Source organism: Canis lupus, chromosome 32, assembly GCF_048164855.1.
Source record: "Canis lupus baileyi chromosome 32, mCanLup2.hap1, whole genome shotgun sequence".
Taxonomy (NCBI): domain Eukaryota; kingdom Metazoa; phylum Chordata; class Mammalia; order Carnivora; family Canidae; genus Canis; species Canis lupus.
The window spans coordinates 35,280,572-35,293,686 of NC_132869.1; the positions used below are offsets into that span (position 1 = coordinate 35,280,572).

General features: G+C 39.7%; 1 protein-coding gene across 8 annotated transcripts in view; it reads left to right on the top strand.

Moving 5' to 3' along the window:
- The window catches only part of MAP2K5 (mitogen-activated protein kinase kinase 5), a 255,259-nt gene that overhangs the window by 179,296 nt on the left and 62,848 nt on the right, over positions 1-13,115 (top strand). For 6 of the 8 annotated variants that reach the window (XM_072809331.1, XM_072809329.1, XM_072809328.1 and 3 more), the window contains 2 exons: positions 11,193-11,219; positions 11,531-11,563. In XM_072809331.1, coding sequence (XP_072665432.1) covers positions 11,193-11,219; positions 11,531-11,563 — 60 coding nt within the window. The remainder of the gene's footprint in view (positions 1-11,192; positions 11,220-11,530; positions 11,564-13,115) is intronic. The other 2 variants (XM_072809330.1, XM_072809327.1) reach the window with 1 other exon arrangement.

Below are 13,115 nucleotides of genomic sequence, written 5' to 3' on the forward strand. Positions count from 1 at the left end.
TGTTACCACCTTGGTTTTTATTGGTGCTGTCTGCTACTTCATGGGGTCATAGAATTTCAGAATGTAATGAGACCTTACAATGATCTATTCCAACTCTTTTATTTCATAGAGGAGGAAATGGGATTCCAATAGCCATTCGGTGATTCACTCATGATTACCAGGTATTAGCAACAGAGTTCCCACTCTAGAGAGATGGTTGCAGGGAGAAAGGCACCCAGAGGCTTTGAGCCCAAATGGCCATTTTTATTTTACATAACCATCCACTCAAGTACTGCCTCCAACTGGCGTGTCTGCAGAGATGGAAGGGACTTGTCCCAGGATGCTTCCTGTCTACCAGATAATTGCTGATGGGTACAGATCCCTGCAGGGAACGTGGTCCTCAACAGTGGTAGCAACAGCAACAAAGACATCAACTTTGATCGCACTCCAGTGTTTTATTTATCACTATTTTCAGTTTAGAAAACTTGGATAGATTTGGGACTCTAAGTTAAAGAAGGGGGCAGACCCAGCCAAGTTTTGTTTGAGCACAAATTACTTTTTAGATGTTTAACAGTTCTGAATGAATGCCTGGGGGGGGGGGCTTGGGAATTCTTCCTCAACTAAAATGCTAATGATGCTCAGAACTCAACCCTCTTTAGTGCCAATAAAATGGACAAGCTAAGTTCGTTGAAAACTCACTGAGTTGCCTAAGAAGAGCAAAGGAGATTTGATTTAGGACTGGAGATTGCCCAGGACACACCAAAGAGGAAAGAGGGTCCCACGGGCTGCTAGGAGCTAAGAAAGGAGACAGTTGTTTGTTTATGCACACAGCCAGGGTGTGAGCTCCAAGGAATTGTGGGAAACTGAGGCAACCAGTCAGAACCAAGTGTGGACTCTGTTATGCCATATTCTGTCAAAGTCTGTAGATGTTGACTGCCATGAAGAGAGGGAATGAAAAGCTAGAGAATAGAATGGTCAATCTTAGGAGGAAAGGAGGCCAGAGGAGGAAAGAAAGACCAAAGAGGATAATGAAGCTTGTCTTGTTCTCTGTTCAGAAACAGGCTGCAAAAAGCACCATTCTGTACATAAGGAGACCTTGACTACAGTCCTAGTTCTAGTTTGGTTAAATGCAGTAAGCAAAAGAAAGTTGCCAGCTAAAGGCCTTCCTCCACCCCCTGTTCTTTGGACAGCCCTTTGCCTCCCTAGCCAGGCAGCTACAAATGCTCACTGACTCACTATAGAGTGGACGGGGAGGCAAGAAGTGACACCCCCAGCAGATAACCAGTGGAATCGTTGGCTGCCCTCCCTCCCCACCACAGATCTCAGTTTTCTCATCTGAAAGAGGAGAGAGGTGTGCTAGGTCAGTGATTTGCAGAATGATGAGAGACAGGACATGAAATAGGTAGGTGGACATTCACTCCTTGACACACACAAACACACACACACACACACCAATCCACACACAAACCCCAGAGCAGTTCTGTTTTTGTCTGTTAATTTTTGCTTATGTATCTAAATAATATCTTATAAGAACTTAGGGTTATTTGGTAAACAGAATCAGAAACATGCTGGCCTAGTTCCTTCTGTGGTTTCCTTTCATTTTGTATGAGCAACTTCCCCCTCTTTTCCCTATCTTCAGCTGCTTTTCTCATCATCATCTCCCCAAGTATGCTCTTGGATTCTTTTGGACCAGATTTTACTTATATCAAAATGAGAAGTGTGCCCTACAACTCAGAAACAGAAATCAAACTTTGTTCAGTTCATTCTAGATCCATGACTTCTTTAAATCTTGTTTTGAATCTCATTTACAGTCAAACCAATAAGACACATGTTAATTAACATCATTACGCGTAACTGTATTTCAAAATTCTTTCCTTTTTAATCCCATATAAAACATGTAGTGACTGCAATTGCAATTTATCTCAAAATCTCAGCAGGTCAAACAATGTTGTCAAATACATCATGGCCAAAAAAAAATTTTATTTTATTTTATTTTATTTTTTTTTTATTTTTTCAAAAAAAATTTTTAAAGGCAGCAATATGTAGAGTCTTTGCCCATAAAGAAAGCATTCCTTGAAATGCCTGAAAATATCCCTTTTTTGTGGGACACTGCCTTAGAAATCTACGGCTCCTTGAATCTAACAAATTGTATCTTATCCAAATGAGTGTCATTTAGGAGAGAATGCAAGCCCTCTGCTTAAGTCTTATCTTTATCACTAATTTTCAGGGACCTTCAATAAGTCACTCATTTTTAAAAAAATTTTTTTTAATTTTTATTTATTTATGGTAGTCACAGAGAGAGAAAGAGAGAGAGGCAGAGACATAGGCAGACGGAGAAGCAGGCTCCATGCACCGGGAGCCCGATGTGGGATTCGATCCCGGGTCTCCAGGATCGCGCCCTGGGCCAAAGGCAGGCACCAAACCGCTGCGCCACCCAGGGATCCCTAAGTCACTCATTTTTGTGGACCAGCAATGGTAGCTCATCCATCCCCTGGGTCCCAGACTCCAATACAGTGCCTTGTATAGAGTACTTGATAAAGATATATGAATAAGTGAGTTAGTGATTTAGTCTAACTTGACTTTTTTATAGGTTGGCATAGCAAATTTTAGAATCAGAAGGAACTAAGAATCAATACACACTTTTAGGCTTTAAATTAATAATTTTGTCCCCTTTTCTTCTGTGTCCATATTTCTACCCTATCCTGCCAGCATTAATACCTGAAGGATAAAAGCTTCCAAAGAGTTGTCTTAAGATACTTGAGGGTTTTATATAAGAAAAGACATGGATTTGTACTGTCAAGAAGGTAGAACTGGAATGAGAGGTAGAACAGACAGACAGAAGACCTAAGCTCCCCATCACTGTAGGCATCCAGGCCGAAGTCCAGTCAGCTAGGAGTATAATGAAGAAGGGATTCAGGGATCAAACAGAGGTGGGTCAGACTAAAAAACCTTTTAAGATTCTTTCAAGTCCCAAGAGTCTATGATTCTGTTTCAGTGTTGGACAGGCCTCTCCTCAACCAGACAAACAAAAGGCTGATGATGTATTTCCTATCTGTTGCAAGGGAGAGGCAACAGGTAGAAACTTCCTCAGACTTGTTTAGATTCTGCAGTTGGTTTAATCATATACTTATTTTGACTCTCAAATACCCTGGTCAGTATGAAGCATATAAGAAATAGAATATAGGAAAGAAGTAATTCTTCTTCAGTCCAAGATTAATAAACTTCCATGTTTCTCTCCATGAGCCAACTATGTGATATGGCTATCAAAATCATGAACACACTTATAGCTTCTAGAAGTTTCTTCTACTGAGTGGTGTATAATGTCCCGAATAGGGTGACTAAGCCAGTCAGTCTGAGGTATGTGTGCAGGTGTGGGTGTCCTGCTTTATGAGGAACACATGCACATGGAACCACATTCCAAGAAATGCCATCATAGTGGTGGAGATTGTCAAACCACACCTAGCTCCTCCAGGCAGTTTTCCAGTTCAGGTAGCGAGAAAACCCAACTCAGGTTGCCTCAACTACAAAGGGATTTGATTGAACAGCATGGCCAAAAGTCAAGTATTGGTGGGTTTAGGTAGAACTTGGTCCAACAAGTCACTTTTGACTCTGTTCTTGGTGGGCTTCTTCCTTCACAGACCAAGACTGGCTTAGGGTTCCAGGGCGACCTGCTTCCCTATTAGAAGGGAAGAGCAGGTCTCTCTTCCCCAGAGACAACCGGAGGCCCTAGGCTTCAATTTGATTGGATAAGTTTAACTCCCCAAGCCCAGGGGATCTAGATGATACTGACTAGTTTAAGCCTGAACCGCATGTCCCACCCATAAAGCTGGTGGTGAAGTAGCTGGAGGTGAAGCACATGGGCTATTGAGGGGCAGGGGAATGTTATTAGAGTGTCATTAGTAATAGAAGGGGGAAGAATAGAGGGCAACCAGTCATAGGAAGAAAACAGGATGTGCACTCAGGAAAGAAAACATTGTGGAGAAATAACCCATCTTCAAATATGCAAATTGCCATCACTAGAAGTCTAGTGACTACAGCTCCAGACCATGGGCATATCTTGTGGGAGGACGTATTTGAACTCATAATAAGAAAGAACCTTCCAACAATTTAAGCCACCCAGGATCGAATAACTGAAATCCCATCACTGGAAGTCTTCTAGCAAAGACAGGATGCCTGCCTGTCAGGAATATTATAAAGTAAATTGCCACATGGAGCAAGGAGTCAGACCAGGTGACCTCTAACATCGTTCTGGATTCTATGGCATGTAGAGGATTGGAGCTAGTAGAAGTACAGACCAAATGAGAGCTTCAGAAAAAAACCCGTTAAGACATTTTGACATGTTAAAAATCTTTTGCTATAGCAGGTTTATTTGACCATAAAGAATGGAATGGTCAACAGGCCTTTCTCAAAAAAGCTGCATCTCCCCTAACTGCCTGCACCCCCCATACACACATAATTGATGTTCTAAGCTAGATTCTGAAACAAGACCACCCTCTTTTGGAACAAAGAAAAGGGAAAAGTTTGATACAGCAACTGTATCTTCTTTGAAAAGAAAAATATTCTAAATCTTATCTGAAAGGAAAGTGCTTAATGGACATCTTGGCCAGTCTTTGTACCACTAGGGAGAGGGTTAATTTTATAATTCACATTGATCATTTTAAATTATGTTTCTGAGCCTCTGCTTTTCTCACAAAATTCAAGTCTAAATATTAAAATTTACATTTGCCCAGAGGATGATTTACTAGGGTTCCTATATACCTATGTGGAATAGGACATGAGCTATGTCAATTTTAAATACACAAGAGATAAGAGTGTAGACTGGCAGTCAGGTCCTTTCTTTCCTGCTCACTGACTGGTAGACCCAGCAAATGAATAATGTTACACTGTACCTTGATGCTCTGGCTGCTGTGTTTTGTGTGAAAATGCATTGTCCTTGATACTCAGGAAGCGGTAAGAGCCAAGTGATCTAATTTATGGCTGTGATGATTTTCTTTCTGGTCCCATCTGAGCTGAGCCCTCCTCTGGGCATCGTAGAGACTTTCTGTCCCACCTAGCTGTTTGTGAGATTCAGGGATGTCTGGTTTTGGCTTTTCAAAACTGGTGATTGCTGAAGGCAGCAGAGAAGATGCCATGAGTAAATCTTAAAAGGTGGGGAACCTAATGACTCTCTCATAGCCCATTGAGTCGCTCCTTACTAAATCTTCTTACCACCTATTTTTAAGTCCTTAGTTTTTAATTAAGTCTCATGATTTATTTTGAACTTGAACAGGGACCAAGGCTGATAAACAGGAGAGATACAATGGCACATGTGAATTTTACTTGTTCATTTTATATTTTAGTAATTACGTATTATTCATTTTCTTTGTTTCCTCATGCATTCAATATCTAAAAATATCAGTTTGTCAGAATTCCCATGTATGGTTCACTAGAGTACATTCTGTTCTACTTTTTTTTTTTCCTAAAACAGTCCTTTGTCTAGGAAATCTTACTTTAAGTTAGTGGTACCAAGCATTGTGGTTACCTTGTGGTCATGTGGAAATAATTCTTTTCTCTCACTGAAGCCTTTTTGAGATTTGAGCACTTTGGTTTTATAAGTTATAATGCATTGGAGGCCATGTGTCCCTAAGTTTTAGCACCCAGCACAGTGCCAGATAAAATGAGATTGAATGCCAGTACCAGTTCTCCCATGGGTAGAAACAAGTGCTGTGGCACCTGAATGGAAGCTATGTCTGGGGGGAGTCTTCGGATTCCTCTAGTTCATCCCTTCACTTTGTATACAAAGGCTGAGCCCAGTGAAAGGAGGGAGCCTCTGAGGCCATAGGGGTCTGACAGGAATTCTGGGGGGTTTTCTCAGTGTTTGTGCATTTTCTCTGCACCAGGCAGCTTCCTGAATCAGCAGTCAGGTCTAGGCCAGTCTGTATCTATGATCTTGGACACTGTGGCCCTCTAAACCTCAGTTTCCCTAGCAGCAAAGTGAGTAGATTGAAGTAGACTATCTCTGCAGCTACTTTCATTAAGAAAACAAAAACTACTGGGGGTTATTCTGTATGTTAGTAAATTAAACACCAATAAAAAATAAATTAAAAAAAAAAGAAAAAAAAAAGAAAAAGGAAGAAAAAAAAAAACAAAAAAAAGAAAACAAAAACTTTAGGTCATTATTCACTTAGAATATAAAAGTCTCAATTTACCATAATCCTGGTTCATATTAGGCAGGGTTAGGCTGGACGCATCTGATTTGGAAAGAGAGTCTGCAAAATAGCTTTCGTTCCTAAAACACAAAAATGTAAAATAAGAATAGAATGTTGAAGGCTAGAGTGTGATGTCAGTGACACCACACACACACACACACACACACACACACCCCTGGTATTCTTTAAAAATGCCAACCATATCATTTAATTTTATATTTCCTTTTTCTACTTAAGAGAAAATAACACAGGCTTGAAAAGCAGTAAATATGTAAAGAGAAAATTTGTCAACTGATATTGGAAGATCTGACCTCGGTCACACATAAATCTCTCCGACAAGGGCTGCAGGGCAAGTCATAATTTCTGAGAGTAAAAGAGAAAATGAAAGCTATAGCCGGTGTCTTCTCGAACTTACGTAGGTGGATCATTTTAGTTTCCTGATTGTGCTTCTGCACATAATGTAAAAGGGCTGGTGGCAAGTCCACGGCTTTCCCGCTCTGTAAAAAGCACCTCTACAGAGATGGAAATGGAATGTGGGGCTCCCAGACTTGCTATTTCTCGCTGGAGTCGTGGACTAAAAAGTTGAAGGCCCCAGCAAACTTTTGCATTGGCAGTTTCCTCTCTAGGATCATTTTCCAGTCATTAGTCATGTTATAGGAGCTTTTGAGATTGCCAACTACTTGGTCCTTGCAAGGAAATATATGATAAATGTTACTGCAGGAATACCCCATAACTGATACCTAGGCCTGCCTGTTAGGAAGGCAGTCTTCCCCGTTTAAACATACAAGGATCTGTCTTACATCAAACTGAGGCTTAACTATCTCTGGTTAGTGTGACTTAAGTCTTGTAGCTAGGGGCTGAGAAAAGAAAAAGAAAAAGAAAAGATTCATCTAATTAGTCTATCAAAATGCTACTAGTTCTGGAGTCTGATTAGAAAAATATAAATGATCGGAGCAATTGCTGTTCTGCTCATTGTCCCAGAGTACTGGTTACACATAGGAAACTCCCACCACCAGCAGAGTGTGCAAGCAGGACTCTGGACTTGGACGAGTTAGTTATAAACGGCATTTCATATGTTGTGGGGTACAGGCAGTTCATCAGCCCTAACAATATTATTGTGTTCCTCTGAACTCTGCTCTCACAGCTAAGCATTTGGACGGCAGACCTAGAATAAAGGGAGGCATTCACAAAACTAACATTTTATATCGAGTACCCTTAGTACCACTTTTAATGTGCTATAAAACTAGGGGCTTCACTCTTTCATGAACTGTGTGCAAAAGCAGAGGCAATGACTGGAGGTTGCCTTTGCTTCAGTCTGTTTTATGCTTGCTGCTCCAGTACAGTAATGCGATCTTTGAAAAAGGTAAACAACAAAGAGTTTAGCGGTGAAAAATATGCCTAATATAAATACAGTCGAGTCCATGGCAGTTCAGAATTTGAAAAATATGACTGTGGCATTAAATTTTCTGGTGAAATTAAACAGAGGAACAAAATACATCCTTGAAGGCAATATATCTGAGACAGAGAAAGGAAAGGATATATCTAACTCTATGGTCTATGTGGCATTCATATAAAGAAAAGCACAGTAGCTTTATTTAATTGAGAAAATGAATCAATTACAATGATATTGCATCATCAAGTTCTTGTGAAATAGAAGATATAAGTCACCGCGTTGTGTAACAGTGTTAAAAAGTAATTGAGTATCTTAAGCATTTTGAATCAATTTCAGGTAGTAGCACTGCTACCTTAATACAAAATTTATGAAGATGATTTCATATAATATGTAGCTATCAAAGCCGTGTAATAAAACCTGGTAACAACATCTCTCTTTAAAAACCTGGGAAAATCGGTCTAGTTATAAGATCGTAAAAAAAGACTTTGATATTGCTGTTTCTTTCTCATAGTAAAGAGAAAGCATTAAAATAGTAAAATTTTAAGTTGTCTTAAACCATGGTTTCTTTAACGCACAGAGTAGGGCAAAGTGGAGAACTCTTAAGAGCTCGGTTCATGAGAAAATGTTCTCCCCTGAACTCATTTCACACCACTTATATGTTGCTGGGAACAATGTTGTACAATTTATTCCTGAATTTATTTTGAAACATCTCACTTAGAATGTTTGCTGCATGTTTTCCCTCAGAGAATGTTGTAATCCCCCTGACTATCGGAAATTTGTGAAAAACATTCTCTTTGCCAAAACTGGATTTCTGATTCTTAGTTCATTACAAGTAACTCTCCTGTTGAAGCAGATATATCTTACTAAGAATGGAGGATGGGGGAAGAGTATCCATGTGTACTTAGAAAAAAATAAAAGCAAATGCCAAAGGTGTCTCCTACCATAGGAGAAGTTACCTGGGCCTTTCAAGACTTTTGGAAGGTGGTATGGCTTATTAAAATCCTTATCCACTCCAGGGTAGCAGGTAACCCGTCTTCCTTTTTAAAGTAAATCTTTACCCATCACAGCATTATCCAGAAATACTCCCTGACTAGAGGAAGGAGCAGTAATTCAGCAAAGCATTAAGTGGGAACCATCCAAGGCGACTTGACAGCCAGTCAACATTGGGCAGAGGTTTTGGAGAATGGTGACTAGGGAGAGCAGGGATGAGTGGGTGCCATGTGCAGTTGGGGTAAAACATGGGAAAGTGCTTTCAAGCATTACGTGAAGGGTCTGCCGATAAGCCATATGGATGCAAAAGAAATGCGAAAACATATATTCTGCCCTTGAGAAGCTTGTAGTCTAGTTCAGAGGAACCCGCCAAAAATTGATAATTTATCAACTTTACCACACCAAGTATAAATATATACAAAATCCAGTTGTTTTTAAATAATGCTGTGACTGTAGACAGATATAATACAGATGGTGGAAAGAAAGGATCATGGGAGAAACCCCGGCATCACTGTTCCCATGGCCTTGGGCCTGCCCTGTCTTCTGGGAAGCCAGTCTTCGATCAAGAGGCTACAAATGATCATCCCTGGGGTGCCTGGGTGGTTCAGTCCATTAAGTGACCCAACTCTTGGTTTTGGCTCCGGTCATGATCTCAGGGCAGTGAGATTGAGCTTGAGCCCTGCATTTAGGGTTCCTTGCTCAACGAGGGGTCTGCTTGATGTCTCTCCTTCCCCCTCTCCCTCCCCCCCTGCTCCTCTCTCTCATAAATAAATAAATAAATAAATAAATAAATAAATAAATAAATAAATAAATAAAATGTTAAAAAAAAAAAAAAGAAATGATCCTCCCTGCCAACCTAAGGGTGGTTGTGCAGAACAAATATACATGGAAAAACTTTTTATTTCATTTATTTTTTTTGAAGATTTTATTTATTTATGTGAGAAGGAGAGAGCACAGGCAGGGGGAGGGGCAGAGGGTGACAGAGAAGCAGGCTCCCTGCTGAGAGGAAACCAAGGGGGAGCTGAATCCCAGACCATGACCTGAGCCAAAGCCAGATGCCCAACCAACTGAGCCACCCAGGTGTCCCGTGGAAGAACTTTTAGGACACCATCAAAATTTTGTTAATTTAAAAAATACATTGGACTCTTGAACAACATGGGTTTGAACTGCATGGGGCTACTTATATGCAAGTTTTCTTAAAGATAAATACAGTACAATACTGTAAATGTATTTTCTCTTCCTTAGGATTTTCTTAATAACAGTCCCTTTTCTCTAGATTACTTTATTATAAGAATACTACATGTAGGGGCAGCCCTGGTGGATCAGCAGTTTAGTGCCGCCTTCAGCCCAGGGTGTGATCCTGGAGCCCCGGGATCGAGTCCCATGTCGGGCTCCCGGCATGGAGCCTGCTTCTCCCTCTGCTTGTGTCTCTGCCTCTCTTTCTCTGTCTCTGTCTCTCTCTGTCTCTCTCTGATGAATAAATAAATAAAATCTTTAAAAAAAAAGAATACAACATGTAATACATATACTGTGTAAAATATGTGTTGACTATGTTATCGGTAACACTTCTGGTCAACAGTAGGCTATTAATATCTGGGGAGTCAAAAGTTATACATGGATTTTCAACTGCACAGAGTCTGGCATCCCTAACCCCTGCATTGCTGATTGATCAACTGTCCTATTATATATTCCCTATATTTTACTAGCTGATTGGAGCTCAGTTATCTCAGCAAACATCTGACCCGTCAGTATGATATTTGGTTTCTGAAATTTTCCTTCTTGGGAAATGTAGTGCCTGGGACTCCATTTTCATTGAGTTTGTAGTAACTGCAGTCACTTGTGTAGGGGTGGGAGTTTGAAGAAGTGTTTAGTACTTCAGTTACTGGCTGTGTTCATTATGAATTTTTGTCACATTTTAGTAACTTTCTAAGAAATATGGCGTATCCACGTTAGATGCGTGAGCGGCCTGCCTTCACAATGTTGATTAGAAGTAGGCATTCACTTGTCTCTACTTTTTATTCCCTGAAAAACACTGTAAAACTTGCATGAATTTGAGTTTCCCAGGGAGCATTGCTTCCCAGGAAACAGGCTGAAAGAACTTTGGAAAAGGTGGAGTTTTCACCCCACTCTGGAGTTAAAGACAAATACTTCAACCACATAATTAAAGTTTTCTTCACAAAATAGGGGATTGTGAGCAGACACTGGCAGGAATCCAAAATTCTAATTTCTGACTATGATTTAATTTCAATTTTAAATAAATCGGTTTTTAATTTAAAAAGAGTGAGCTTCATAACATTAGCAATGATTGCAACATTAAGCCCAGTGTTCACAATCTAGCAATATAAAACATTATTTATATCTGAATCGTAAACAGCCTTTTGAAATGGATTATGGTTTTTCTCCCTATTCTAATACAACCTGGAGGGTACTAAAAAGTGTTGTGTGAAATTAACATTCTGCTGACTTTCGCCTATAAATGAGAAGCGAGCTATTAACATTTGTGTATTTTCATTATGTAAATTGTGTTAACACATGCCCACAAATTGCCACCAGCAATGCAATAATTTTCTCTCAGTGATCATAATGTGTCCAAGTGAGTCATTTTGATTATGACATGCTAATTACATATTGCCTTTTTTCAGATTCAGAAAAACCAGGGATCTTTAATGGTAAGCTTTATGAGTTCAGAAAAAAATTCACTTTTCTTTTTCCTGATGGCTGCTTCCTTTGCATGCTTGAATGCCTTGTTTTAAACTTAGCAAATTGCATTTTGAAGAAAATGCAAACCTTTAACTGCCTGTATTAGATTAGGTACCATTAGAAATAATAGAACATCCTGAGCATCAATGTTTTTATAAGAGTTTGCTGTTGTTGATTAATCTTGCTATATTTTATTGCATTAATGATTTTTTCTTTCCACTCCACTGTAAAGATATTGCATAGAGGCTAATACTTTTTCCTTTCTTCTTTCCCATTGCAGCCTCTCCAGCTTCTGCAGTGCATTGTTGATGAGGTGAGGCATCGTCTTATGTGCTTTCACTCCTAAAGTCATTCCTAATGGTGTGGAAAGCTTATATTTTGTTTCCTAATGAAGCACAATGCCCAACATCCTCGGAGCAAGTTGTGTTGTATGGCTCTGAGCTGTGTTACGTGGACTGGCCTTGTCCTGAATCCCACTCTTCTGATTCTGGCCCAGAATCCCTGCCCAAACAGACTGTCCCACAGGCTGGTCCTCAGGGGTATCGGAAGCCCTAAAGACAAAACAGGATAATATTAATTCATCGTCTCCCTAGCCAGATGGGGATGGAGCCGGAAATTAAAGTGGTATCATTTTTTTTTCCATAGCAGATATTTAAAGTCATTCCAGTAGACAGGGGTCAGAGTTGAACAGCAGACATAAGCTGGATAAAATTTGTCTTCCTTGCTTTATTTACCCAAAGCATAGCAGGGTGATAAAAATGTTCCAAAGCTCTAGGTCAACGGTTCAGCTTTAGTTTCCTAATTAGCCATTTTCCCCCAGAATACATCCCTAACTTCTTGTGCCTTAAACTAGAATCCTCACATTTTTAATCATCCTACCTCTGATCATCCTTATCCATTGAGTTCCATTGTCCTTTTGCCTTCATGGAATTAATCTACCTGCATTTCTTTCTCAATCTACTTTTTCTACTTCTTATTCTGAATGTAAAGTCCGTTTTAAAGGCTTATACTGCACAAAGCTCTCAATCAAGAAACATTAATGTTTTTTTAAAAAACACTTTTTCTGGGCTTGGGCTTGCCTACCAGCAATGTTTATTTTTTAAACTTTAATTTTACAATATTTAAAACACTTGTAATGAAGGCGATAAATGATTCAGATAGGAAAGTTTGAAAGAAAAAAACAAATCGTAATTCATAATTATTCCTCTCAATTAAACATCTGTATAACCAGTTATGAGATTTGGGAGAAAATATAAAGATCCTCCTAGGAAAAAAACAAACGTGCACACATATCACAATAATAGTAAGAGTGGGGCTCTAACATCCTTAATGGTTGCATCCGTCAGTCCATATATCCCCTGCAAGCCATAAACCATGTTAGTGCAAAAATGAAGGCATCGTCCTGAAACAAATGGAGGTCCCATTATCTCAAATATCAGACAGGCCCCCTGGATCTAATAGCTCATCAATATCTTCTGTCATCTTAGATTCCAAAAGCATCCTATCCCCATCAGAATCCTCCCAATTAAGCTGATTTTCCTGAGGTCCCCCTCCAGGGTTGCTTAGGGCCATGCCCAGGGAAACTTGGCTTACTCAGTCAAATGCACAGCCTGCCAGGTTTTCTGGACTCTCCTGTTCTTGGTCTGCCAGGCTCCTGAGCATCAGAACATTCAGGTACAGATACTACTCACCAGCAGTATATATTTTGCTGGAGAGCTAATTTGAAGGTTTTTCTCAATCCAATAGATGTTTTCGTTCCTTATTTAATGTAGTAGTGATTGCTGTTAAATTTAAAATATTTTACTTTCTTGATTTGGGCAAAATCCTGAGATTTTTTAAATTATCCTAAGGAGATGTTGTTCTGA